Genomic DNA, 27,556 nt, shown 5'->3' with positions numbered 1-27,556 from the left:
TCAGTCCTTCCAACGAACACCCAGGACTGATCTCCTTTAGGATGGACTGGCTGGATCTCCTTGCAGTCCAAGGGGCTCTCAAGAGTCTTCTCCAAAAGCATCAATTCTTTGGCACTCAGCTTTCTTTACAGTCCAACTCTCACATCCATACATGACCACTGGAAAAACCATAGCCTTGACTAGACAGACCTTTGTTGGCAAAGTAATGTCTCTGCTTTTTAATATGCGGTCTAGGTTGGTCATAAGTGTTCTTGCCCTGCCCCCCAAAAAGGGGCTCAAAGAAATAGATGGACCTAGATATTATCATATTAAATGAAGGCAGAAAGAGAAAGACAAATACCATATAATATCACTTATATGTGAAATCTACAATATGATACAAATGAACTTATTTACAAAACAGAAACAGACTCACAGGTTAGAGAACAAACTTATGTTACTCGGTGGAAGGATGGGAGGAAGGGATAGTTCAGGAGTTTGGAATGGACATGTACACACTGCTTTATTTAAAATGAATAATGTAATGCTTACAAGTATATAAGAGAAAGAAAATTGGGTCAAAAAAGGGGTGATGACACCAATAGGCAATTCACACAAAGTGCTGGGTGGAGTGGGGAGAGAGAGAGAGAAAAACAAATGGCCAAGAAAAACAGATGAAAAAATTTACTCTCAATAGTAATTGAAGAAATACAAATTAAAATAGTGACATGACACTGAACTTAGTATACTGTTAATAAAAGTCACAACAATGCTATTCTTAGAGAGCCTGTGGGAGGCTGGGTTCTCATATCCTGCTGATGCTAACATAAATTGATAAAACCTTTTTGGAGAGCAAGTCAGCTGGATATGTCAAAAAGTAAAAACACGTTCTTACCCCTTTGATTAGGAATTCCCATGTGTCAGAATTTATCCTGAGAACATTTTCATGGATGTGCACAAAGGCTTAGTGTAGAAGAGATGCATGTCACCATTCTTTCTAATGAGGACAAATTGGAAATGGAAGGGTCAACAATACAGAACTGCTTTGAAAAAGTCCAGGCCTGATATGAGTGTGTGAGAGCAACTCGGATTGGTCAGCACCTCTCATGCACATTTGATGACTGTTTTAGATTCCACCCACACAAGGAAATACTCTGTACCACTGAAATAATGTGGAAGAATATTCATCATAGAGAAAAACTGTATACAATTGCATCTATGGGAAGATTCCATTTTAAATGAAATATATAGGTAAATAGAGACAGGAAACAACTTAGGATACAGGTCAAAATGCCAGAAATGATATCTCTGGCTAGTAAAATTAGATACAGTTTTTTGCCTATTCTTATATTTTCTGGGCTCTTCCCTGGTGGCCGAGACAGTAAAGAATCTGCCTGCAATGCCAGAGACCTAGGTTTGATCCCTGGATTGTGAAGATGCCTTGGAGAAGGGAATGGCTACCCACTCCAGTATTCTTGCCTGGAGAATTCCATGGACAGATGAGCCTGGCGGGCTACAGTCCGTGGGGTTGCAAAGAGTCAGACACAACTGAGAGACTAAACACTGTATACACTGCATTTTCTAATAACTGTGCAAGATTCTACATATAGTTTCTTTAGTAGAAGTTCATGGATTTTGTAAAGTAATGATCAGCCCTGGTGGAGGCTACTCCTGGGTCAAGGATGGCCACACCTGGAGAGTGTCCATGGCTAGGGTCAGGGTACAGCAGGTGAGGTAAGGGGTTCCAGCCTTTCGGAGAACAAGATATGTGCGTGTCAGGAGATTAATATATGAATATGTATAGGAAAAAAACCTCAAGTGATGGGATTATGATGGTTCTTTCCTTTTTTTAAAAAAATCTATTTATTTATTTTTGACTGTGCTGGGTCTTAGTCACAGCTCATGGGATCTTCATTGCATCTACTTATATCTCTAGTAGTGCCATGAGCTCCAGGCACGTGGCCTTAGCTGCCCTGCGGCATGTAGAATCTTAGTTACCTAACAAGGGATCGAACCCACGTCTCCAACACTGGAAGGCAGATTCTTAACCACCAAGGAAGTCCTTGGTTGCTACTTTCTTTTCTACATTCTTTTCTGTCGTTCAAATAAAATGAAATTTTGTGTTGCTTATAATTGACAGGGAGGGGATGAACACAGTATGACTGCTAAATATTATAAAAGCCTGCCTGGGCTATAAACCCCACCAGGGCCTGGTGCTGCCAACCCCTGTATCCCACCCCCTCTCCCTCCTTAGGTTGATGTGTACCAGTGCCTGGGCTCCTGTTGCTTCCTCCTTCCCACCTCTGCTTTCCTAGTTTCCACTGCCAGGAGAGACTTTATATTTTTTATATAAAATACAGGTTTTTTATATTTTATATTTACATTTTTATATAAAATATCTCTTGGATATTGCAATAGGAAAAAATTATCAGATAACTTGGAAAAAGATTTCTTAAATAAAAAGCATCAGACGGGGGCGGGATAAATTGTAAGCATTGTAAATCAACTATGCTCCAATAAAATTTTAAAAGAAAGAAAATTTAAAAAGCATCAGTTACAAAAGAAAGCAGTGATCTATTTTATTATGTTAAGAACATTAATTCATCAAGAGATACCTTTAAGAAAGTGAAGAGGACAGCAAACAAATAATTAGAATTGAGAATATATTAAGGACCTTTCTAATAAGAAAAGCACCAGCAATTATAGAATGATGGGCAGAAAACATGCACAGATACTTTTCAGAAGAAAGGAGATATATTTGACCAATCATATCCAAAGAGATGCCCACCATCAAAGGTAAAAATGCAAATCAGAACCGCAAGGAGGTACTATTTCACACACAATCTATTGGCAAAAATGAAAAAGCCTGACAACACCTAGCACTGGACCTCCACTTCTCATACACACAGGCCAGGGAGGTTTAAGTTGGTGCATCCATTTTGGGAAAAGTTTGGCTTTGTACTCTGAAATCGAGCACATGGATGCTATCCAACTCAACAATTCCACTCTTGAGGTGTGCGCCCAAAAGAAATGCTTGCACCTGTATAAGACCAGGTACAACACAGTTCATCACAGTACTGTTTACAGTATCAAGAGTCTTTGACCAACTCAAATGACTGGTAATGAGAGGGTAGCTGGGTAAACTATGGGATGCTTATATAATAAAATGTTATAGAGGAGCCAAAACAAATGAAAGACAGCAACATGCGACAATAAGTGCATCTTAACAGCTTAGTTCCTAAAAATTACATATAGCATGATGTCTTTTCTATAAAATTAGGAACATATATACACATAAATAGACATACACTTTTCTGAATACATTTAACATATATATAAAACAGTGAGACTAGATAAAAAAGAAGGGCATACTGAACACAGACATCAGGATGAGGGTCCACTTTGGCTTAGGAGAAGCAGGTAAATAGAGTAGGGGTAGATCTACACGGTTAGATGCAGATTATAATCTTATTGTCAAGGTTCTAGCATTTTATGTTAAAAAAAAAATTTTTGTTTTTAAAAACCTTGCTCTCCCACTGCAGGAGGCACAGGTTCGATCCCCGGTTGGGGAACTAAAATCCCACATGCCACATGGTGTGGCCAAAAAAATCAAATCAAATCAAATGATGGAGCATTTATGAAAAAAAGTAATTAAAGCAGGTCATGCATGGATCAATGGTGATGTGTTTCATGAACCAAGGATTATTAATAGATTATGCACTTCTGTGTATCAGGCATCCAATAAGAAAGAAAAACCTATGTTAAATGAAAGTTAGAACATGATAAAGGAAACACAATTATTAACTAGAGGAAACAGGGAGCTGGAGTCTGGACAACAGATTGAAGATCAGTCTGAAGGCATACATCCAAGGTTTGAAGCACCTACTACAAACTGTATGCAAAGGTATCATCTAAAACTGCTCTAAGAAGCTAAACAGACCTACCTGGGGCTTGTCTTTGTTTTTATAAAAGTTCTCTTCCATTTCAAAAGCACCCTCTGATACCACTCAGTGAAACCAGGGAATAGCCCGAAGACTCTCAGCCGCTGGACATTGGTTCCTTGGCTTTTTTCAAGACAGCTAAGCTCTCATGTCAGCTGGAAAGACTCGTCTCATGCTATCTTATTCCTACAAGGCATTAAATGTGAAATAAGGCCTTGCTGGGCAGTTTGCCACAAAGTCTACTTTTACAGCCTCGGTAACCTATGCTCATGGCATCTCAGAACTCTGTAATGCATATCACAGTGCTTGGAAGGTTTGGTCATTTCCAGGCAATGAGTATGTGTGTGTATATGTATGTGTGTGTTTAATCTAAGTAATACTTTACTGTCATTCCATTATTACAAATAGAAAAGCTGGCTCTGCTTTTAAGGTTCTTTTAAGATCTGGAAAAAAAAAAAAAGAACCCTCAAAAATCCAGCAACCTGTAACTCCAGCTTCTGGGCCATATTCTACTTACTGTCTGGCATGTAGTAGGTGCTTCCTGAGTGTTTTGTTGAGTTCAGTGGCACTGTTTTCCAAATGATGCTGTTGAAGACCCTGGATTTCAAGAGTAAACACTTGTTCAGTGAGTCATCCTTTCTACCGATCCTGTTTATACAGACACACCTTGTTCTACTGTGCTTCACAGATACTGCAATTTTTTTTTACATATTGAAAGTCTGTGGCAATCACGTCTGTTGGCATTTTTCCAACAGCATTTGCTCACTTCATGCCTCGGTGTCACATTTTGGTAATTGTGGCAATATTTCTAGATCTTTCATTATAATATTTGTTATGGTGATCGGTGACCCATGATGTTTGATGTTCCTGCCATGACTTATAGAAGGCTCAGGTGATGGGGAGCATATTTCAGCAATAAAGTATTCTTTAATTAAAGTACATATATAATTTTTTAGACATTATGCTATTGCACACTTAACAGATCACAGCACAGTATAAACATAACCTTTATATGCACTAGGAAACCCCCAATTGCATGTGACTTGCTTTATTACGATATTTGCTTTCTTGAGGTGATCTGGAACCAAACCTATGGCATTTTGAAGGCATGTCTATATAGCAAGAAACAATCTAAAAAGGATGAATATATTTATGGGGGAGATATGTCAGAAGAATGAAGTTTGGGACTGTCTTTGGATGTTAAGGACACACTGCTGTTGTATGTGAGATCAGCCACTTCAACAAGGACACACCTTCAGAGTATATTCGGAATCCAGGGAGTCAGAAAATAGCGTGCACACACACACACATTTAGTGACAGAGAGATGATGAGATTAAGACAAAGCTCTCCTACATTAATGACCCTCTTGTACAGATGACAGTCAAATTTTCCAACTCATTTTGTCTTATCCGTCGAATCTGGTCACCAAAAGACAGCGGCAGACAGACGGAACAATGAAAGAAATAATTAAAACCTTACCCAAAAGGTTATCAGCCAGAAGCAGGAATTATCGAGAGAATCTCTCTAGGAGGATGGAAAAGTCACTTTTCCTGTCCACCACGGGCGTGTTATCTGAAAGGAGAAAAATATCACATACTTTTCAGAAGAAGCTCCTGGGCCAGCCCATGCAGAAGCTCATATTCATATTTTCCCAATTGAGGTCGATCCCATCTAAAAACATCTGGACCGCCCCTCCCTTCACTGTGGCTCTTTCTTGATCAGCCCCACCTGCCAGGCCATTTGGTTCTTTTTTGCCATCTAAGCACACATGTGTTTGTTTTCCCCTAGATTAACTTGCTTATGGGGTCCAAGTGTTAAGTCATTTCACGTGTGCGGCTCCGCCCCTCATTGTAGCACAACTGGGTGCAGTTATGCCGTAAGCTTGACCTGACTTGTATTTGCTGAAATGGAAAGGCACCCGGGGCATAAACAGATGTCTCCAGTCTCAAGGCTGCTAGGGAGCGGGTGGAGGCAGGTACTGGGAAGGTCCTTTTTGTCTTTGCTCCCCAGCATCTACCCCCGCCCCCCAAATTCGTTGCCGGTCTGTGCTTTGCCTATCCCTGCAGTCATATGTCAGTTAAAAAGGAAAGAAGAGAAAAGAAAAAAGCTCACCTACCAAATACACTCTAGGAGCGTGGGATCAGCACACCAGTGTTGGGTGTGTACACTTCATCTGTGTTTGCACCCAAATACAAAGCAACAGGGACTTCCCTGGCGGCTCAGATGGCAAAGAATCTGTCTGCAGTGCTGGAGACCTGGGTTTGATCCCTGGGTCGGAAGACCCCCAGGAGAACGGAATGGCAACCCACTCTAGTACTCTTGCCTGGAGATTTTCCATGGACAGAGGAGCCTGGTGGGCTACAGTCCACGGAGTCACAAAGAGTCAGGACAGGACTGAGCGACTAACACTTTCACTTTTCACAAAGCCACAGATGGGTATGGATGAGACAGTGAAGGCTGATACCAAGAGCTTCAGGATAAATCACCATAAAAATGGGTTGGCCAGGTTTTTCTTTTTTTCAATTCCACCAAACTGTTAATTGTGTTTATTTCTTAAAAGATATTTCTGGTATAATTTACATACAATCAACAGCACATACTTAAACTGTATTTCCTGAATGATAACTGGCAACGTGTATGTCGTGACATCATCACTGCAAGAGTTTGGACATTTCCATCAACTCCAAATGAGTTTCCCTGTGTGTATGGCCAGTTTTTCAGTTTGGAAGTCTTTTTGGTTTTGAGGGAATTGGAGCTCACCTAGGAGTCCAGGGCTTACCATGGGGTCACTGATAATGTTGAATAAATCAGCAGCAACCTCACCCCCTTCCCGACACCCCTACCCCCCCTCCCGCCTCCGCCCCAAATCCACTGCTTCCGCAGGAAAAACAATCCCTCTGACCAACAAAAGACTTGGGACTTCCAGGCATGACTCACCCTCAGTCCTGGGGCGCATACTCGGTTTCTGATAAGAGGCAGTCAATCTGTCCTCCGTTTGTTTATAATGAGTCATGCTGGAAATCAGGCAGCTCCTTTTTTTTTTTTTTCCCTCTCCCATGTCAGGGTTGGGCAAGAATTAGAGGCAGATACACCACCATTCAAGTGCAGTCATCCTTAAAGTGTCCGGTGACTCAATGGGGCCCCCTACTGGTGGAGACACGGAGGGCCACGTCGTGGAGCGGAGGTCTGCCTTTCTCCTCACACTTCAAGGCCAGACTGCAGATTGATAAGAGAACTGGGAAAACAAAACTGAGTTTTCTGTGCATCCTGCCCACTACCCCCAACTATTAGTGGCAGAGTGCAGCGTGAGTCACAACTTGCAGCCGGTGTATACACTGGAGCGATTAGCCACATAATTGCTTCAGTGATGAACCTTCCCCCAGCTGCAACCCGCCTTCCCCTCGGAGAACTCTGCCAACAGTTTCAGTGGCAGGAATACTGAGGGCCGAGGTTTACAAAGCGCGAGTTGTGATTCTTTTAGCTAGTGCCCTCTTGGCCCCGATTTAAAATTCCTGCACACGAGTCTGAGGGGAGCAGGGGAGGGTTTTCAACTAGAATTGGTGTCATAATCAAGCCAACGTAAAATAGATTGATCTGCTGTTTCAAGGTATTGAGGCAAAGCGCTCTGTTTGGAGAACAAATCACCATAGCAACTCAGCCGCCCCAGTTACAGTAGGCGCGCAGGACGACCAAAATAAAAATCCTTACCAAGTCTCAGGATTGGCTCCTGAGAGCTGCTCAACAGACTTTCAGTTTCCAGACAGCATGAGCCAGCATATATTTTGGTTTCCTAAATTGCTGAAAGGGACGCTTTAAATAATAATAGAACTATCCAGCCAGGTTACAAACAGAGGAGTTCTGGGCTGTCCCCCCTTTCGGCTTAAAACACAAGCAGACATCAGTGCCAAGAAACAGCATTTGTCGTTGAAACAGACTTTGGAAAAGGGCTCATTGTTACTTATTGTGGCTTGCCACATGGGGGTACATGGTACTCTAAATGCTGATTTTTAAGAAGAGCCAAATCTGTATGAAAACAGGTTTTCTGTAGGTGTGAAAGGAAGAAAAGCAAAACCACTCTTTCTTTCCTCCACCCCCAGGATCCCAAGCACTGGGCTTGGATTCCATTAATTATCTGCCCTCTCTCCAGCATCTGCCTTCTCTCACTTGGCTCTGCTCCTTCTGATCACCAACAGACAAAATCGCCTTGGCCATGGGACTTGCCTGTTCTTCTCTTCATCCTCATTGTCCAGGGCTTCCTTTGACCTCTCAGTCTGGTGTGTGTCCAGACCTCCCTGCAATCACCATCCGGGATGCCCAGTGTTGTCTGCCTGCTGCAAACCCAGGCAATGACCATTCCTTCTGCCCCACTCCTAATCCTGTGGGTCATCCTCTTGAAATTCTCTCCTGCTTTTGATTCTGGTTGCTGCATGATTCAGAATTTTCTTTTTATAGTCAGTCTCCTCTATTGTCTCACCTCCTAAATTTAGGAACTTTTAAAGTCCTATCTGTTTCATACTTGCTTTAACCATTTATCTGATGTCTTCAATTCACACTTCTAAGCAGATATCTACTACATTTTTAGCTGAGACTGTTTGCCTATAGGTTATTTCAAAACCGACCCTATCAAAATTGAATTTAATCTTCCCAACACCACTGGATCCTTCTCTAGGCTCTGTTAACAGTGTCATCATTTCCTAAGGCTTAAAGGTTAGGTGTTATTTAGACTCTTCCTAGGTAGATATTTTCTTTGCCACATTCCATTGACTGTCCATTGATGCTTCTTCCATTTGTGTCCTTCTTTCCATTTCCGAAGCTATTGTCTGAGTTCTGGTCATCATCACCAGAACTGTTGCTGAAATTGCTACAACTTCTGAAATGGTGATTTTACATCCAGCCTTTCTTCAAGACAGCAAATTATGGTAGAAAGAAAGTAGGTTTTGGAGTTGGACTCCCATCTCTGCCATTTACTGTCATTGTGACTTTACTTTCATAATCCCTGAGTCTTAGTCTCTTTACCTGTAAAACAGGTATAAATCTGTACTTTGAGGTATAAGGACTTAATGGAGGTAACATATGTGAAGGACAGAGAAGCCTGGTGTGCTGCAGCCGATGGCGTCACAAAGAGTCAGACACGACTCACGACTCACGGCTGAACAACATATGTAAAACGTCTGGCGCACTTGAAACCCTCAGTTAATGCTAGTTCCTTTCCATTTCAAACTTACTACCAGACCGAAGCCTTAAAACAGACTTCCTAGTCACGTCCTTCTTACTCAAGCATACGTTTTTCTACCAAAATAAGGACAAACTCCTTGAGCCTCGCACTTGAGAGACTTGCCTAATGTGGCCCCCGTGTCTTGCTCCAACTCTGCTGTTCATGACTCTTTCTTTAAACACCATCTGCTCCTTTGCTGGTGCTCTGGACTTGGACTTGAGTGCATTGTCTGCGTCTCTGTCTGATGTAATTCTAGCTGTTCTTTAAGACTCATCTCAAATTCTATCTTCTCTCTCAGGCCATCCCTGCTCCCTACCATCGGATATGACATCTTTCTCTGGCCCCTGGAACACTTATCCCTCTCTGGTGGCATTTTTATTATTCTACTTGGCTCATGTTCTTTGTTCGAACTCTCTACTGCACGACTGAAATGTCCTTGATGGCAGAGACTGTTACTGCACGGAGCCCAGAGAGAGTCCTGTGCCTTATGCAATAAACGCCTTATGCCAAAAACAAACCTGCCTGGTCATGCTTCCCTTTGTCTACTGAGCTTTCTTCTTCCTGAAGTTTTTGTTGGGTGTCACCCTTCCCAGAAACAAAGTTGCACAGGGAAGCAAATCTCTCTCAGTGAAAGGCATTCTCTCGGACACCAAAGTTTTGGAGCTCATCGTTACGGGAAAAGTGTCCCTGAATATCCTCTCAAATAATCCATGTCACTGTTTCATCAGACCCAGTTTATTTACTGTTTTCATAAATCCCAGGGAATTCCCTTGTTTGAAAGCAAAACTTGGTTTTGCTTACTGGTCTCTCAGGCCCTCAGGGAGCACTGTTCTTTCAATGTACAAAAAACTTCATGCAAATGGATCCTTGGGAATGTCTGAAATTCCTTTTTTCCTCACGAATTAATCAGCCTTTTTAAGACTGATAATACAACACAGGAAAGGAACTCAGATTAAAGATTCAGTTGAGCATTTGTAAACAATGAAAAACAGAGGTCCACTGAGCGAGTATCTTCAAATGTGTCTGTGGTTCTTAAATATTTAATCAATTTATAGTTTTTAATATTAATGGCCTAATTCCAAAGTACAGTTCTTAAATATGTGTACATATATTATGTATGTGTGTGCACGTGTTTGTGCTGTCGATTCAGTTGTGTCTCTTTGTAATCCCACGGACCTCAGGCCGCCAGGCTCCTCTGTCCATGGGATTTTTCAGGCAAGAATACTAGAGTGGGTTGCCATATCCTCCTCCAGGGGATCTTCCCCACCCAGAGACAGAACCTGCATCTCCAGCATTGAATGTGGATTCTTTAATACTGAGCCACCTGGGAAGCCATATTGTGTGTGTGTGTGTGTGTATACATATATATCTTTTTTCCTCATTCATGAATCAGTCTCTTTAACACTGATGATACAACACAGAAAAGGAACTCAGATTAAAGATTGAGTTGAGCTTTCATAAAATAAGAAACAGAGGTCCACTAGAAGGTTATACTTTCTAGTTTACAAAGTTTCATTTTAGGATGAATGAGGCTGGAAATATGGTTTCATCATTATATGGGAGCTCCTGTTGGTAACATCATTTGCAAAGTACAATTTTCAAAAGGTTAAATTCATGGGCTCTCCTACAAACAGAAAAATAACAGAAGTCAAAGTTTTTCTTTAATTCAATCTCATTAATGAGGAAACCAGTTATATACTGACTAAGAGAAAACTGAAAGACCTGGAGATTTGTAGCTGGTCACAGGAATGTAGAAATAAATTTACTAACAAATGCAAAATTGGTTAATGTCCCACCAGACAATAACCTTTGTGATGTAACTGAACAAGACTCATCTGCAGAGCTATCAGCTTTCTGCAAGTTAAACTCTCTTCTTTATAAGCACGCGAAACAGTTTTCCTAAGCAGTCAGCAGAAGGTTCACAGCTCCAGAAAATCAGATAATCCCCGAGCAGCAGAGGTCACCAGGCAACACCCAGGTCTGCAGAGACGAGCACTCCGTGTTCTCTTGGACCTGTTTCCAAGCTTTGCGTGTTTGCTCAGCACATTCTTCTCTGAGAGGCATGGAAACAAACCAATCTGCTTTCTCTATATTTGTTATTAGATTCATGAAAGGAGACACAAAACATAGTTTCCAACTCTCCACTGGGCCCTCCTTTGCCCCCGAGTTTTTCATTATGAACTCTGGAGTCAAAGTGCTTGAGTTGAAATCATGGTTCCACCATTTATTGGATGACTTTGGGAAAAATTACTTAACCTCTCTGTGCCTCAGTTTCGTCTCTGTAAAAGAAAAATTTAAGTATCTGAAACTTTATGGCTTTGCCATGAGTTAAAAGAGATAACGCACAAGTGCTAATAAATTTGAGTTATATTACTAGTGACTAAGGGTTTGATCCCTGGGTTGGGTTACAGTGCATGGGGTCGCAAAGAGTTGGACGTGACTGAGTGACTTAACACTTCCGCATTACAAGGGTTCATTATTCTACCAAAGTATTGGGACATAAACATTTTGAGAAATAAATCGACACTGTGCATTAAAGAGGGTTTAGGTCCTACATTTTAAAGCAGAAGCAAAATAACTGTTAGTCTCTCAGTCATGTCCAACTCTTTGCAACCCTATGGACTGAAGCCCGCCAGGATCCTCTGTCCATGGAATTTTTCCAGGCAAGAACACTGGAGTGAGTAGCCATTCCCTTCTCCAGGGGAACTTTCCCACCCAGGGATCAAACCCGGGTCTCCTGCATTGGCAGGTGGATTCTTCACCATCTGAGGCACCATGGAAGCTCAAAATAATTAAATCATCCAAATGAGCAAATTAGTAAAAAACTTATTTAAGAGGATACAATAAATTCTTGTTTCAAAATAATCATCTACTTCTTCCAACTTCGATGTTAAAGGGACAAAAATGTGTGAGTCACAGGTGGCAAGAGTTAATCTTTGTTGAGTTGGGGAGTTCCAGGCATTGTGCTTCTGACACATTCATTACAAGGCAACAAATGAGTATTTTCAGAAGAGCCACTTTTCCCCTCCTCCTCAAGGGCAAATGCAGCAAAATGAAAAGCAGAAAAGGAAAATAACCAGAAGGAAAACACACGGGGGCCTTAGAAAGCGGGCTCACCAAGCAAGTCAAATGCCAAATCAGTGGTTCAAAGCACACTGCAGCTTTAATCACTTATTCTGTAGGAAAACTAATTAAATATTCTCTATAATTTTAAATTAAATCTACCAACACACTGGTAACTATCACATACTGGGAATGTATTCCTTTTCGCTCCACTTGGTTGTTTTTGCCCACAGAACGTTGAGGAAAATACTGAATAAATACATTTTATTAAAACATACACAAACAACTCTGTCACAAATTGATGTAAATGGTTATGTATCCCTCCCATCCAAATTTTGGCTTATATAACCTTAAAAAAACAACAGTGGTGTAGGCCACGGAAAACCTATGGATAAAGATGGTAGATTAAGTACTGAAGCTCAGAATCAGACAGGAAATAGCTATAAACCAAAATAGAAAGCAAAATAATGAAGAAAAGTGACAACTCATGTCAAAGTCTGGGTAAATTTTAATAGGCTCAAGCCTGAGAAGAGAATTTTCCTAAAATGTTGGTTCTTAAGGGGACATTCCTAGGTTCAACTGAACACAAAAGAGAAGGGAATTTCCCTAAAGAAGTTTTCTGAGCCAGAAGAAAATCAAATTATGCTTGAAAAACAAAAGCAGAGATTAATAATGCCTGTCTTTCTCCCCTACCCACTTCTCTGGATATACTTCAGTGTAGGTTTTCCTGCTGGAGGCCATTTATTAACTCTATACTCTGTTTTCTCAACACAACCAAATCTAGTCTTAACCCTCTGCGTCTCAGAGGGTTGATAAATGAGACAATTATTTTCAGTCCCCTCTTGAGCTGGGAAACTACAATCTGGAGGTACTCAAACATATTCAGACATATAGACATACTAAGCCTCAGATTAAAGAAACAGCAACTGATTGCCAAAAGGATATTATTTATGGCCACTATTAAAAATGATTTCTTATATATAATTTTAAGAAAGTATCAAGAGAGGCACTGTGATTTAAACAAAACAGAAAACCATTTCTCACAATATTTCATATACTCAAAAAGTTTTGTGCAAAAAACTTGTAAACTAGAATAATGCTGGTCTCGAGTTCTTAAAAAAGGTTTTAAGAAAGCTAAGCATGAGCTCATAATCGGATATTTGTGATTTTGAAAGAAAAAAAGGGCAAAGCTAATAAAATGCTGCTAGAAAACAAAGTGATAAAGTTTTTGCAACTGCATGCATCTCTAGTTCTTTGCCAGATTCTTAAGCTATAAAAATTTGTAAAAGAAGTTGATGAAAAGTAAATATGTGATGGTTATATTGAAGGGTTTTCACAACTGGAGACACTAAGATATATTTATTTAGTTGGAAGAGGACGTAGCAATGAGAGCCTTTCAATTATAATGACCATTTTAGAGTTCATTAGAAACAATCAAACACATCTGAGCCAGTGCCCCATCTTAAGATGTCCAGTACTGTGCATGCTAAGTCGCTTCAGTCATGTCCAGTGCTGTGCAACCGTATGGACTGCAGCCTGCTGGGATCCTCTGTCCACAGGATTCTCCAATCAAGAACACTGGAGTGGGATTCCATATCCTCCTCCTAGCAGGTGCAACAGCCAGTAAGTCTTTGGGAGTCAGAGGATGTTGGCTCTCTAAATACAACTGTCTTCTATGTTGTAGCAGGTAACAAGGACTATTTTAAAATAGTAGCTTTAAGAGAGCTTATTTTTGAAAACTTGGAGTGAAACCCTTCTCAAAAAATGTGCTGTTAGGGTTTTCCTTTTATGTAATGAAAGAACAATAAAAGGCAGGTGGAATTATACTAGGAGAAAAAAATAGAAATTACATTTCTCAAGCAGAAGTGCTAGGATGAAGAAAAATGATAATAACCATCACTATCTGAGGTGGTATCTATTTTAATGTACTTAAAAGACACGACTATGACTGAGTGCTTAAAGAAAGAAATGCAGAGGAAAGTGAAAATTAACATATGTGCCTGACATTTTGTTTTCTGTTCTTAAGGGTATATTTTTAACCCTGGGACAGAGTTAGTATCTCAAATCTTTATTCTACCACAAACTAATCTCTGTTTCTTGTCCTCTTCTCTCTTCTCCAAGTCACTCTCCAGAGTCTGATGATAACAATTCGGTACCCCTTAATTCATTCTTGTGATACCCTCGTTAAAGAGTTCAAAATCCACACACTTTAACTTATGTCAACATACCAAGAAACCAAGATGTCAAGACAACAGATTTGGTTTAGAGATGACACTTGAAAGACTGTGTTAAAGATGAAGACCATTTCATGTCACACAGACCCCTGTCTACTCTGAGTTCAGACACTGTGACAAAAACACAACTGATGCTGACAAAACATGACCCTATGTGATGTGGCCAGTGGAACTTATGCTCTTGAACAGCAGCGCTTGAGGTAGAAGATCGACGCATTACTAAATATGTGAATAATATCTAAGTTAATAATGGTTCAATATCAAAGTTTAAAAACTGCACAAAGATGCTGTGAAAGTCCTGTATCTATACTTCAGTAAGAAGCTAAATAAAGTCAATCAGAAGGTTTGGAATGAGATTGTTTTCCTTATGGATTTTTAAAATATATATATATTTCTTTAGGATCTTTATATATTCTCTGCATTGATCTTCCATTTCCTTGCAACACTTGTAGTTTAAATCAAGACAGAAAAATCGAATCTTAAAAACTGTGCATCCCTCCTTTTCTTGCATCCAGTCCTCATGTAAGAGACGCAGGAGGCCAGTCCGACCCAGGAAAGTGGGGGGCAGGGACCTGGGAGAGGACCTGTGCTGGGGGGTTCTCAGGGCAGGTGAGGAGACACTGGGAAGGAAGGCATCTAACAGACTCCCAGACTAGCCATTTGGGCTTAAGAGATCGCTGGACTCAGGAGGTTAAATATCTGTAGAAACAGAATTTTTAAGGCTCCTTCTAGACAATTCAGTTCTATAAATAGGTAATTCATTCTATGTTTTAAAAATACTGGTTTCGAACAAACCAGGTATGGTTCTGGTACATGCCATCTATCTTCAGGTGATCAGAAAACCAACTGGCCTGTTTCAGAGGTTGCTGTCTTTCTTTGATTAGCAGTAGCAAGTCCCCATGAACTTATCCTAGAGGCAGGCAGTTGGAGAGCGTGGAGAGCACTGGTGAGGAGTGGCAGAGATGCTCCCTTCTCAGAGTCCCAGAGGCCCCTCTCAGACAGAGGGTAAGAACACAACTGTGCATTTCATTAGTCTCCGAAGAAAACCGAAGTTTCTGTTCCTTTCATGAACAGCCTTCTATAAACACCTGCAGACACCTTCCCTAATCCTGACAACACTTCATGTAAAGATGGAAAGTACTAGACCTGATGTGGATGGTGCAGAGTGAAAATGATGCCTAAACAAGCCTCTGGTCCCCTGACCCAGGAAACAGCACAATCGTTCAAAGATTGGAAGAGAATGAGCTTTGTTGTTTGGCTGCTGAGTCCTGTCTGACTCTTTTGTGACCCCAGGGATTGTAGCCCACCAGGCTCCTCTATCCATGGAATTTCCCGGGCAAGAATACTGGAGTGGGTTGCCATTTCCTCCTCCGGGGATCTTCCCAACCCAGGATCGAACCTACGTCTCCTGCACTGACAGGCAGGTTCTTTACCACTGAGGCACCTGGGAATCCCAAGAGAATGAGCTACTGGGCTAATAAAGATCTGTGAGGGCCAGCAAAGAGCAGCTCAGAAGCAGCCAGGGGACAAGAAAACGGGCAGCGCGGCTCACTTTCTCACTCTCCCTCTGGACAGGACCTCTGCATAGGAGGTGTGAATGAAGTCATAGAGCTGCCGCGCACTGCCCGTGTTCCCCAGCAGGCTCGCCAGCTGGTCGAAGGGCAGGCTTGCTAACTCAGCGATGTTCTTCACGTGGTTCATCAAGGAGCGGCAGTTTTTGGCGTTTATCCCCGGCATTTTTAACAAGAAGTCCTGGGGCCCGGGGTTGTACTTCTCCGCCTCGGGGAGGGTCTCGGAGTCGGCGGTCACTGCCATGGCGGTGCTGGCGTCCGGCTGCGGCTTGTTCTGCTTCAGCTCCTCGAACAGCTCGGCGGTGGCGTGCGGGGAGGGGCACCAGAGGATCCGCAGCCGCGGGAAGTGCAGCGTGAGGAGGGTGAGCTTGGAGCTGACGTCGTTGCCCGAGATCTCCTGGTGGAGGGCGCCGCGGGACATGAGGGAGAACGGCTTGGTGGGGTCGAACTCGATGAGAAGCACCGGCCGCTTGTAGTAGCGGGACATGGAGATGCACTGGCTGTAAAGGCGGCCGTTGTTCAAGGAGCCAATCAGATCACTGATGCTCTTCCGCTCCACGCACATTTCCGGAGTCAGGATGTAGTCTCCAACCTCCAGGGTCACCGGCTCGATGTCGATGCCCCGGCGGTGGATCAGAGAGGGCAGCTCACTTCGAAACTCCCGCATGTCCACGACGATGCTCTGCTGGCTACCGTTCTGCTCCTGGCCGCCTGGGAAGAAAGAGAAGCATTTTAAGAAACATTGCTGAGGAGTAACTCTCAAAGATGGAAGATCACAATTAAAGTCAGATGTCTGTGTTTCTGCTATTAGTCTCTCACGCCTGGTTGCACAGTATTACTTTATTCCACATTTTCCCATATTTTCAAAAAGGTTTATTTACGGTTGAAGGCAATTTCCCTTAAACTAAATAGAGCTACTAGGACACTGGGGTCTCTTGGTAAATACTTCCTTACACAGAATTCACAAACACCAACACTCACCATCGTCTTCCCTCTGGGGCTCCTCTGTGCTCCCTCACTGCTGCACTGACCACCCTTTGCTGATCACCGTCATCCCAATTCCTAAGGGAGAGCCTAGCATGCAGTAGATGTTTAGTAATGTCCTCTCAATAAACTGCCATGTGAGCTGCTGTGAAAAATTTTGAAGCATTTTGTGCTTGTATCAATGAGTCCAGAGACAGAAAAATGGAAGAAGCTGGGAGAAACACGAGCACAGAGCTTCTCCCCCTGATGTGCATATGAATTGCCTGGGATGGAGAGAAAACACCTACTGCATTCTGTAGGTGTGGAAGAGGGTCCCAGAGGCTGTGTTTCTAACAGGCTCCCTGGTGATGCCAACACTGCTGGCTGAAGGACCTGCTTCTGTAGGTAGAATAGTGCCCCCCTCCTCCGGAAGATGTCTCTGTCGTGACCCCTGGAAGCTGCAAATATGTTACTTTACACAGCAAAGGGGACTCTGGAAATGTGATTAAATTAGAGGTCTCAAGATTGGGAGATTCTTCTAGATTATGGAGACAGGTCCAAGGGCCCTTATAAGCAAAGGAGAGAAGCAGGAAGCTCAGAGGAAGAGCTGCTGGTGTTGAAGGTGGACGAAGGAGCCACGAGTGAGGGAGCAGGCAGCCCTGGATGACCTGGAAGAGGAAGGGATTCTCCCCCAGAGCCTCCAAAGGGAGTGCAGCCTTGCAGACACCTTCTTTTTAACTCAGTGAAACCCATTTGGACTTTGGATTGTATAATAACTGTTAGATAATGACTGCATGTCGTTTCAAGACACTAAAGTTTGTGGCAATTTGTTACAGCAGCAAAGGGAAGCTAATATGAGTGCTGAGAAGACTGAACTCAGAGGGCAGATTTCTGTGAATAGCTTTTCATGTGGTACCCACAGGCTCTACCTTCCTTCATATTGCCGGGTATTCCTGCTGTCCTGCAGGAAATGTCCCCAACCTGTTTAAGAATCTTCTTCAAAAGACACAGATCCTCTGATGAGGCCATGTTTCCCAAAGTATGGTCCAAGGACCACTTCCATCAGATGCTGACCCCATTTCAGATCTATCAAATCGGAATTTCAATGGAGTGGGATCCATGAATCTACAGTTTTAACAAGCATCAGAGGCTATTCTGAAGGACAGTGAATTCTGAGACGCACTGCTTTAACTGCGTTGACCTCACCAAAGGAGAAAGTGACTCAGCCACAGTTTTTCCCACGCCACCTGGCTGAAGGCAGCTGCTGAAATGGAGATCTGGGGAGTGGGAGGGACATGGTCATCCTCGGACCGCAGTGCAAGGGGTATCCAGCATGTCTCGGTGGAAGGCCACTGGCTGGATGCGGCACAGCAGTGAGAGTACCACATACCTGTGGTCTAGAAAAGTGCCAGGAAGCAATCAACAAACACTGGAAGGGGTGGGAATGCACCCTGAACAATGAACCCTGTCTCTTATCTATGAGGACACTGGCCTCTTTGGGTTAAGGTAAGAACCCAATCACCATTCACAAAAGCTTTTTGGCAAAAGTATATTCTGAATCTCAACTAATGCTGGAATGTAACTTATTTCCAATGCTGGTGCCTAGAACACAACCCCCCTATCTTATGGGTAAAGAGCCTGAGAGTCAGAAAGATGTGGTTAGTGAACAGCAGAGCTGAGGCCGAGATATGACAGCAGACACCCACGGTGAAGAGCTTGTTGAGAAAAACCAAGCTCCTGCAGAGAGACTCTGGAGCCCCACAGCCTCCGGCAGGGGCAGCAGGAGAGCTTGGCAGAGAGTGGGACTCACCGGCTTTTCGCGTGTCGGTGGGAGCACTAGCAGACACGCAGCCTCTCACAAGGTCGAGGTTCGTTTCGTCTCTGCCTTCTCTTTCTTCAGGGATGACCATGCTAGCCTTTTCCCTGGGGGTGGGAGGAACACATCTTCAACCTTTCTGAATTAATTTCAAAATTCCTGATTTTAATCTTTGGTAAATTATAACAAAGAAAATATCTATGCAACTGTAGTGCTAAAAGAGAACCCAGGGAACATCAGAAGGATGTTTGGGTATGAGCCAAATATGCACAGACAAGCGATGGGGAATGGAAGCAGAGTTTCTTGGTTGGGTACTTCTGCTCATCTTCTGGAGTTAAAAAAGAAAAAAAAACTTACTTATTTTCTATTCTGTATGTCCTCCAAACACTTTTGAGTCATGAAATAAGCATATGAAGACTGCCACAAAGAGGTTACTGAGGTTTTTATACAAATGTGCTAAAAGTGTTACTGAGCACTGAAAAGAATTCAAATAATTCATATTCCAATATTATCAGAGAAATCATAGATAAGATAATTAAAGACCAATGATTAAAGACATGAAAACATAAATGGCCAAACTAACTTTGATTTGAAAAACTCTAGGTGGGAGGCCCCATTAAACACTCTCCAGTTTTAAAGGAAAATCATGATTAATATAAGAAAGCAAATTTCCAACAGAGATTTAAACAAAAAAAAATTGACATCTCAGGTCATGCAGTATGGCAGTATTGATTCACTAACTTAGCTGTTTAAAACATTTAGGGCAGGCTCCCACATATTATGCGAGGTAATTTGGATACAAATATGGTTACCCAATAATTTCTGTCTTCAAGAAAGCTTAGTACCTTAAGCTGGTAGACTGACAAGCCTACACAATCCTAACTCAGATTTGCAATCAGGAACCAGAATCATGACAGGACCCTCAATAGCCACAGGAAGACTAAGCCAGGCTTGCCATCCTCTGATTTTTCAAAACTAGTAAAAGGATGTTAGAATCAGTTCAGGAAACAGCAGGCTCCTTTTGTGCCAGGTCAACAGAAAAGATGTATAAGACTGCGTCTCTGCCCTGGCTGGGCTTGCAACTGAGTTGAGGAAATACAGCAATGTGAAAAACCACCGTGGAACTGACTGCCTGCAATAAGAGAGTCTGCGGAAGGCGAAACAAGAGGAATCATTAGCAACCAGTGATTCCAACAAGGGCTCATAGCCAAGGGTTTTCCAACGAAAGAAGATAAAATCAAATGGAGCAATTCCTCAGCCACTCTGGATACGCAATGTCTTAGGGCACGGTACCAAAAAGAGGTACCATGGGTGAACAGAAACTCAAGTTTATAAATTCTATACTATTTGAAATAATATACAAATGCAAAGTTGTTATTAGTGCAACACTTTATGAACAGATTGCATAGGCCAATCACTCCAGTTCTGTTCTGGCCCATTATTCTCAACTTCAGCGTCAAGGGTGGCTACTGCAGAATTCTTTGCAGTGATCACAGCTCCAGAGTCACTCAGTACTGCCCCGTCACACCTACCAGACTCCAGCTGGGGACACATGGCAAATGGTCCAGAGAGCTTACTGCTCTTAAATTTCTTTTACATTTGGGATCAACATGGGGGATTTTCCCCCCTCTGTATCTCCACTTACCCTACTGACTAAGCCATCACAGGCAGCGGCAGCTTCCTTTCCTAATCAATCTGTTATCTGTGCGTGGCTGCAGAGAACAGGGGGTTAGAATGCAGACTCTGCATCCACATGTTGTGGATTTGAAACCACTTACTGGCTGTGTTGACTTTAGGTGAGTTTTTTAAAAGCTCTGTCCCTCAATTCTGTCTGTAAAATGGGAAGAATACTAAAACCTAACCTCAACAGGTTAGGGGAAGCACAAGCTGGAATCAAGATTGCCGGGAGAAATATCAATAACCTCAGATATGCAGATGACACCACCCTTATGGCAGAAAGTGAAGAGGAACTAAAGAGCCTCCTGATGAAAGTGAAAGAGGAAAGTGAAAAAGTTGGCTTAAAGCTCAACATTCAGAAAACTAAGATCATGCCATCTCGTCCTATCACTTCATGGCAAATAGATGGGGAAAGAGTGGAAATAGTGGCTTATTTTTCTGAGCTTCAAAATCACTGCAGATGGTGACTGCAGCCATGAAATTAAAAGACGCTTACTCTTTGGAAGGAAAGTTATGACCAACGTAGACAGCATATTAAAAAGCAGAGACATTACTTTGTCAACAAAGGTACATCTAGTCAAGGCTATGGTTTCTCCAGTGGTCATGTATGGATGTGAGGGTTGGACTATAAAGAAAGCTGAGTGCCAAAGAATTGATGCTTTTGAACTATGGTGTTGGAGAAGACTCTTGAGAGTCCCTTGGACTGCAAGGAGATCCAACCAGTCCATCCTAAAGGAGATCAGTCCTGGGTGTTCATTGGAAGGACTGATGTTGAAGCTGAAACTCCAAGACTTTGGCCACCTGATGCGAAGAGCTGACTCTTTGGAAATGGCCCTGATGCTGGGAAAGATTGACAGCAGGAAGAGAAGGAGATGACAGAGGATGAGATGGTTGGATGGCATCACCGACTCAATGGACATGGGTTTGGGTGGACTCCGGGAGTTGGTGATGGACAGGGAGGCCTGGCATGCTGTGGTTCATGGGGTCACAAAGAGTTGGACACGACTGAGCAACTGAACTGAACCTTAACAGAACGTTACAAAGATCACGTAACACGTGTAAGGCACTCACAGTAGTGCCCGGAACATAACAAGCACCATATGTTAGCTTTTATTAATGTCATAACTGTGTGCTCAGTCACTCAGTCATGTCTGACTCTTTGTGGCCCTCATGGACTGTAGCCCGCCAGGCTCCTCTGCCCATGCAATTTTTTAGGCAAGAATACTGGAGTGGGTTGCCATTTCCTCCTCCGGGGGATCTTCCCCACCCAGGGATTGAATCTGTGTCTCTTGTGTCTCCTGCACTGGCAGGCTGATTCTCTACCACTGAGCCACCTGGGAAGCCCTATAATGTACTAACCTCATCCCCTAATTATCCATGACTATGCTAAAAAAAAAAACTGGCAAAGGAAATGGCAACCTACTCCAGTATTCTTGCCTGGAAAATTCCATGGACAGAGGAGCCTGGCGGGCCACAGTCCACAGGGTCGCAAATAGTCTGACATGACCAAACACGCACTCGCATGCTAAAAAACAGATTTCTTTCAAATGATCCTGCAACTGCTTCAGTTAATACTGTTAAACAAAACAGCTAGTTTACTAAGAAATGTAACTGCAAATTAAATCTCAGAAAAAAAAACATACTCTTGAAATGAAACCAGGGTTGTGAAGAAAATATTAAGTCTTCCTAACCAATAACTCAAATTAGTTTAACAGAAATTTGTCACACTTAAAAATATTCAGTCCCTTGTTCACAACATTTAGCATAATCAAATTACTGTATGTGACAGATACAAAATAATAATTGAACAATTAAGATTCCTATGTCCACCTGAAATACTGTGGTTTCTTAATATTGCTCTAATATCTCTAGTGGTATTTGAATAGCTTGTACAACATGATAAAACAGGGAGGAGGTATTGGACTAGGAGTCTCTTCAAATAGGCATTTATTCAAGTCCTCATGCTAACCCATTTTGTGATCATATTTTTTTAACTGTAAAATTTCAAATAATCTAACCCTTCCCTTTGAAAAGTGGTGACCTCTCAAAAACTATGTTTACTCAGAATGTTATTACTAATTTTTTGACCCAGGGAGCATTTTATTATCAATACTGAGACATGTAATCTTTTTTCTCTTTACTTGTCATCTGTAATCTACTGATCTCTAGTCCAGCCAAACAGTCCTTTCACTGCCAGCTTGCCTGATTCATTCCTCTCTGGTTATTTTAAATAGCAGCATTGCTTTTGTTCTTACAAAATCACTTGTGGAGGTCCTGGCAAAAGTGCATTTCCTCAGTCTCCCATTACATTTTTCTCTAAGTCCAGGCTCAGTGCAAATGCTCTTTCAGCCATGCACCTCACATATATTTTGCTTTTCAAAACAAACACTTCTCAAATTCCCCAAGTTTTCTGGGAAAGTAAATATCTTAAGATTCTAAATAGTGTTACTATCTGTGTGATATGGCAAGACCTAACTTAATACGCAGACAGTCACCGCTGAGAGTTAGAAAATTAGGCCAGGCCATATAGATAAAATCTGGTACGGAAATTGCTGTAGAAATTGAAATGTAGGAGAAAGGCTACATCCTGGGTTCTGCTGAGGGATGTTTCCAGTCAAGGCCAGGTTGATTTGATCCTTGTCACTAAGCCCTTTGAGTGTAGAGTCCCTCGTACAAGCTGGTAAGTGCATGCGGGTCCCCAACACCTGGCTACCGTCCACTAATGACACTCTTTTCTAGGCTACGTTCTGATGAACTGGAGAAGATGCAGCTGTGGGAAGGAGGCCTGGCGCATACAACTCACCTACTCAGATGCTACAGGCACCCTGGGTGGGCTACAGCTCTGGGCAGGAAAGGGTTCAGAGAGCAGGCCTGGGATGCTCAAACCCTGCACATTCCCAAGAAAGGCCTGTCTCCTCAGCTTGTCTTTCTGGAAACCCCTGGCCAGCTTCTGGGAGCTGAGATCTGAGTTCTTGGACTACTCTGCCTGATAAGAGGATCACACAGCAGGCCCCAGTGTGATTTATGGTGAATACATGTTTCATCTCCAGGGAGCCGGAGTCTGTCCCTTGAGTACTGCATCTTTATGACTGACTCCCAGTAAAAACACTGGACCCCAACTCTCGGGTAAGCTTCCCTGAGGATAATGCTGAGTGTGTGCTGTCACACACGGATGCCAGAATTAAGCACTTCCCTGGGACCTCACTGCAAGAGGACACTCGGAAGCTCATGCTGGAGGTCTCCTGGACTTGGCTCCATGCGTTCTTTCTCTCTGCTGATTTTACTCTGTGTCCTTTCTCTGTAATTAACCACAATGGTGAGGATCCCAGCTTATCTGACTCCTGTGGGTCCTTCTGGTGACTCACTGAACCTGAGGGTGATCTTTAGGGACCCTCAACGTAAACACCAACAACCTCATCTGAATATCTTAGTTCCATGTGCTCACTGTAATCTAGAGACAGTCACTTTAATCAGAGAAGCCTGAGGCAAAGGATATTTTAAAAAAGTGAAAGAGCCAATTAGGAGGTTACTGGCCCACATCCAGTGGCATCAATTCTTGGACTCCACTTCCTCAGTATCGCTTAAATCTCTCCCCTTCTCTCCATCAATCTAATCTTAGCTGCCACTGTTCTTATCAGACAACTGCAATAGCTTCCTGACTACTTCCCTACTCCATCCATTCCAAGTCTGGTGCCAGAGAGAGCCTCTGAAAACACACTACGTCACTCTCCTACTTAGAACTCTGCAGTGCTGTCTTACGGCCTTCAGAGTAAAGTTCTTAATCCTTAACAGGCCTCCTGCACCTCTGAGCTTTCACATACACTCTTGAACAACACAACCCTTGGCCCACTTTTGTCTACTCATACTCAGCAACCAACACACATGCTGCCTAGGTCAGCTTAAAGGTCACCCCTCAAGAGATGCTGCCCCTGACACCCCCCCGACCCCAGTCCCTCTGACAAACTCTCGATAGCATTTTCTTTCAGCTATGCAGGCTACAGCCTGCAGGTGTTTATTAGACTGCACAACCATTCAATGTTTGTCTTTTACACTAGGGTATAAGCTCTAGAAGACAGAACTGAGCTTTTTTTTCTGCACCACTGTAAGTCTAGCACTTTAATGTGAGGACAGGAGGAGTTGGATCATAATAGATGCTCAAGAAATATCTGTTGACTGAGTCTTGGGAGATGAAGGTCTAGGAGACACAGAGAGAAGCTAAATGTTCTGAACAGGAAGAGGAAGTCTGTATAACACATGGTTATAACACTTTCTGGAATATTTTCAAAAAGCATATATACACACATATAAAATATCCTCCATGGATTATAGCTCACCAGGATTTTCTGTCCATGGAATTCTCCAGGCAAGAATACTGGAGTGGGTAGCCAATCCCTTCTCCAGGGAATCTTTCAAACCCAGAGATCAAATCCAGGTCTCCTGCCCGCACTATAGGCAGATTCTTTACCATCTGAGCCACCAGGGAAGCCCACAAACTATCCTCCAGAACACATTAATAGAAACACACATCCACAAAACACCAGAGAGGAAAGTCAGTTTTCATTTCAATTGCAAAGAAGGGCAATGCCAAAGATTGTTCAAACTACCATACAACTGTGCTCATTTCACATGCTAGCAAAGTAATGTTCAAAATCCTCCAAGCTAGGCTTCAATAGTATGTGAACTGAGAAATTCCAGATGTACAAGCTGGATTTAGAAAAGGCAGAAGAATCAGAGATCAAATTGCCAACATTCATTGGATCACAGAAAAAGCAAGAGAATTCTAGAAAAACATCTGCTTCACTGACTATGTTAAAGCCTTTGACTGTGTGGATCACAACAAACTGTGGAAAATTCTGAAAGAGAAGGGAACACCAGACCACCTGACCTGCCTCTTGTGAAACCTGTATGCAGGTCAAGAAGCAACAGTTAGAACTGGACATGGAACAGTGGACAGGTTCAAACTTGGGAAAGGAGTTGTTTACTCAACTTACATGCTTATTTAACTTCTATGCAGAGTATATCATGCGAAATGCTAGGCTGGATGAAACACAAGCTGGAATCAAGACTGCTGGGAGATATATGAACCACCTCAGATATGCAGAAGATACCACCCTAAGGGCAGAAAGTGAAGAGGAACTAAAGAGCCTCTTGATGAAGGTGAAAGAGAAGAGGAGAAAAGGCTGGCTTAAGACTCAATATTCAAAAAATAAAGATCATGGCATCCAGTCCCATCACTTCATGGCAAATAGAAGGGGAACAGTAGGCATGTACAGATGTGAGAGTGGACCATAAAACAAGTTAAGCACCAAAGAACTGATGCTTTTTAACTGTGATGCTAGAGAAGACTCTTGAGTCCTCTGGACCACAAGGAGATCCAACCAGTCAATCTGAAAGGAAATCAATCCTGCATGTTCACTGGAAGGACTGATGTTGAAGCTGAAGCTCCAATACTTTGGTCACCTGATGCAAAGAGCTGACTCACTGGAAAAGACCCTGATGCTGGGAAAAATTGAGGGCAGGAGGAGAAGGGGGAAACAGAGTTTGAGATGGCTGGATGGCATCACCAACTCGATGGACATGAGTTTGAGCAAACTCCGGGAGATGGTAAAAGACAGGGAAGCCTGGAGTGCTGCAGTCCATGGTACTGCAAAGAGTCAGACACAACTCAGCAATGGAACAACAATGAAACAGGCTCAAGACATAGAGAAAAGACTTCCCAAGGTGGAAAGGGGCTGGGGGAGGGAAGGACTGAGAGTTATATGTGTGTAACTGAATCGCTTTGCTGTATGGTGGAAATTAACACAAATTACAAATCAACCACACTTCAATAAAAACTAAAAGAAAATATATTTTCACAGGCTGAAAGGACTGTCCCATAACTGTGGATCGATAGCTGTAAGAATCCTTGCCTAAAGGTGAAAAGACAGATTGGGAGAAAATAATAGCAAATGAAGCAACAGACAAAGGATTAATCTCAAAAATATATAAGCAACTCCTGCAGCTGAACTCCAGAAAAATAAATGACCCAATCAAAAAATGGGCCAAAGAACTAAACAGACATTTCTCCAAAGACATACAGATGGCTAACAAACACATGAAAACATGCTCAACATCACTCATTATCAGAGAAATGCAAATCAAATCCACAATGAGGTACCATTACACGCCAGTCAGGATGGCTGCTATCCAAAAGTCTACAAGCAATAAATGCTGGAGAGGGTGTGGAGAAAAGGAAACCCTCTTAAACTGTTGGTGGGAATGCAAACTAGTACAGCTGCTATGGAGAACAGTGTGGAGATTTCTTAAAAAACTGGAAATAGAACTGCCATATGACCCAGCAATCCCACTTCTGGGCATGCACACCGAGGAAACCAGATCTGAAAGAGACACGTGCACCCCAATGTTCATCGCAGCACTGTTTATAATAGCCAGGACATGGAAGCAACCTAGATGCCCATCAGCAGACGAATGGATAAGGAAGCTGTGGTACATATACACCATGGAATATTACTCAGCCATTAAAAAGAATTCATCTGAAACAGTTCTAATGAGATGGATGAAACTGGAGCCCATTGTACAGAGTGAAGTAAGCCAGAAAGGTAAGACCATTACAGTATACTAACACATATATATGGAATTTAGAAAGATGGTAACGATAACCCTATATGCAAAACAGAAAAAGAGACACAGATGTACAGAACAGACTTTTGGACTCTGTGGGAGAAGGCGAGGGTGGGATGTTTTGAGAGAACAGCATCGAAACATGTATATTATCTAGGGTGAAACAGATCACCAGCCCAGGTTGGATGCATGAGACAAGTGCTCGGGCCTGGTGCACTGGGAAGACCCAGAGGGATCGGGCAGAGAGGGAGGTGGGAGGAGGGATTGGGATGGGGAATACATGTAAATCCATGGCTGATTCATGTCAATGTATGACAAAAACCACTGCAATGTTGTAAAGTAATTAGCCTCCAACTAATAAAAATAAATGGAAAAAAAAAATCCTTGCCTAAGACATGCCACCATCACAGAGGAGGGGAAGGGGAGGGAAGGACAGCACAGGGTGCTGCCCACATGCTGTGCCGAGTGTCTTTAC

At 42.6% G+C, this 27,556-nt stretch overlaps 1 protein-coding gene and 1 long non-coding RNA gene across 5 annotated transcripts in view; both read right to left on the bottom strand.

Annotated features, from left to right (window-relative positions):
- LOC110123954 (uncharacterized) overlaps positions 1-7,105 on the bottom strand; it is a 29,704-nt gene extending 22,599 nt beyond the window's left edge. For 2 of the 3 annotated variants that reach the window (XR_002309638.2, XR_011485421.1), the window contains exons 1-3: positions 5,650-5,733; positions 5,401-5,493; positions 4,438-4,517 (exon numbers count right to left, since the gene is read on the bottom strand). This is a non-coding gene — a long non-coding RNA (uncharacterized lncRNA). Of the gene's footprint in view, positions 1-4,437; positions 4,518-5,400; positions 5,494-5,649; positions 5,734-6,858 lie in introns of those variants that run through there. The other variant, XR_011485422.1, reaches the window with a different exon arrangement.
- Positions 7,106-12,446: 5,341 nt separating this feature from the next.
- The window catches only part of ERCC4 (ERCC excision repair 4, endonuclease catalytic subunit), a 37,125-nt gene continuing 22,015 nt past the window's right edge, over positions 12,447-27,556 (bottom strand). For both annotated transcript variants that reach the window (XM_070460838.1, XM_070460839.1), the window contains 2 exons: positions 18,778-18,890; positions 12,447-16,715 (listed from right to left, as the gene is read on the bottom strand). In XM_070460838.1, the coding sequence (XP_070316939.1) occupies positions 15,982-16,715; positions 18,778-18,890 (847 nt within the window). In that variant the 3' untranslated portion in view covers positions 12,447-15,981. The remainder of the gene's footprint in view (positions 16,716-18,777; positions 18,891-27,556) is intronic.

The sequence above is a fragment of the Odocoileus virginianus genome, chromosome 33 (assembly GCF_023699985.2).
Source record: "Odocoileus virginianus isolate 20LAN1187 ecotype Illinois chromosome 33, Ovbor_1.2, whole genome shotgun sequence".
Lineage (NCBI taxonomy): Eukaryota > Metazoa > Chordata > Mammalia > Artiodactyla > Cervidae > Odocoileus > Odocoileus virginianus.
This window is presented reverse-complemented; position numbering and strand designations above follow the sequence as displayed.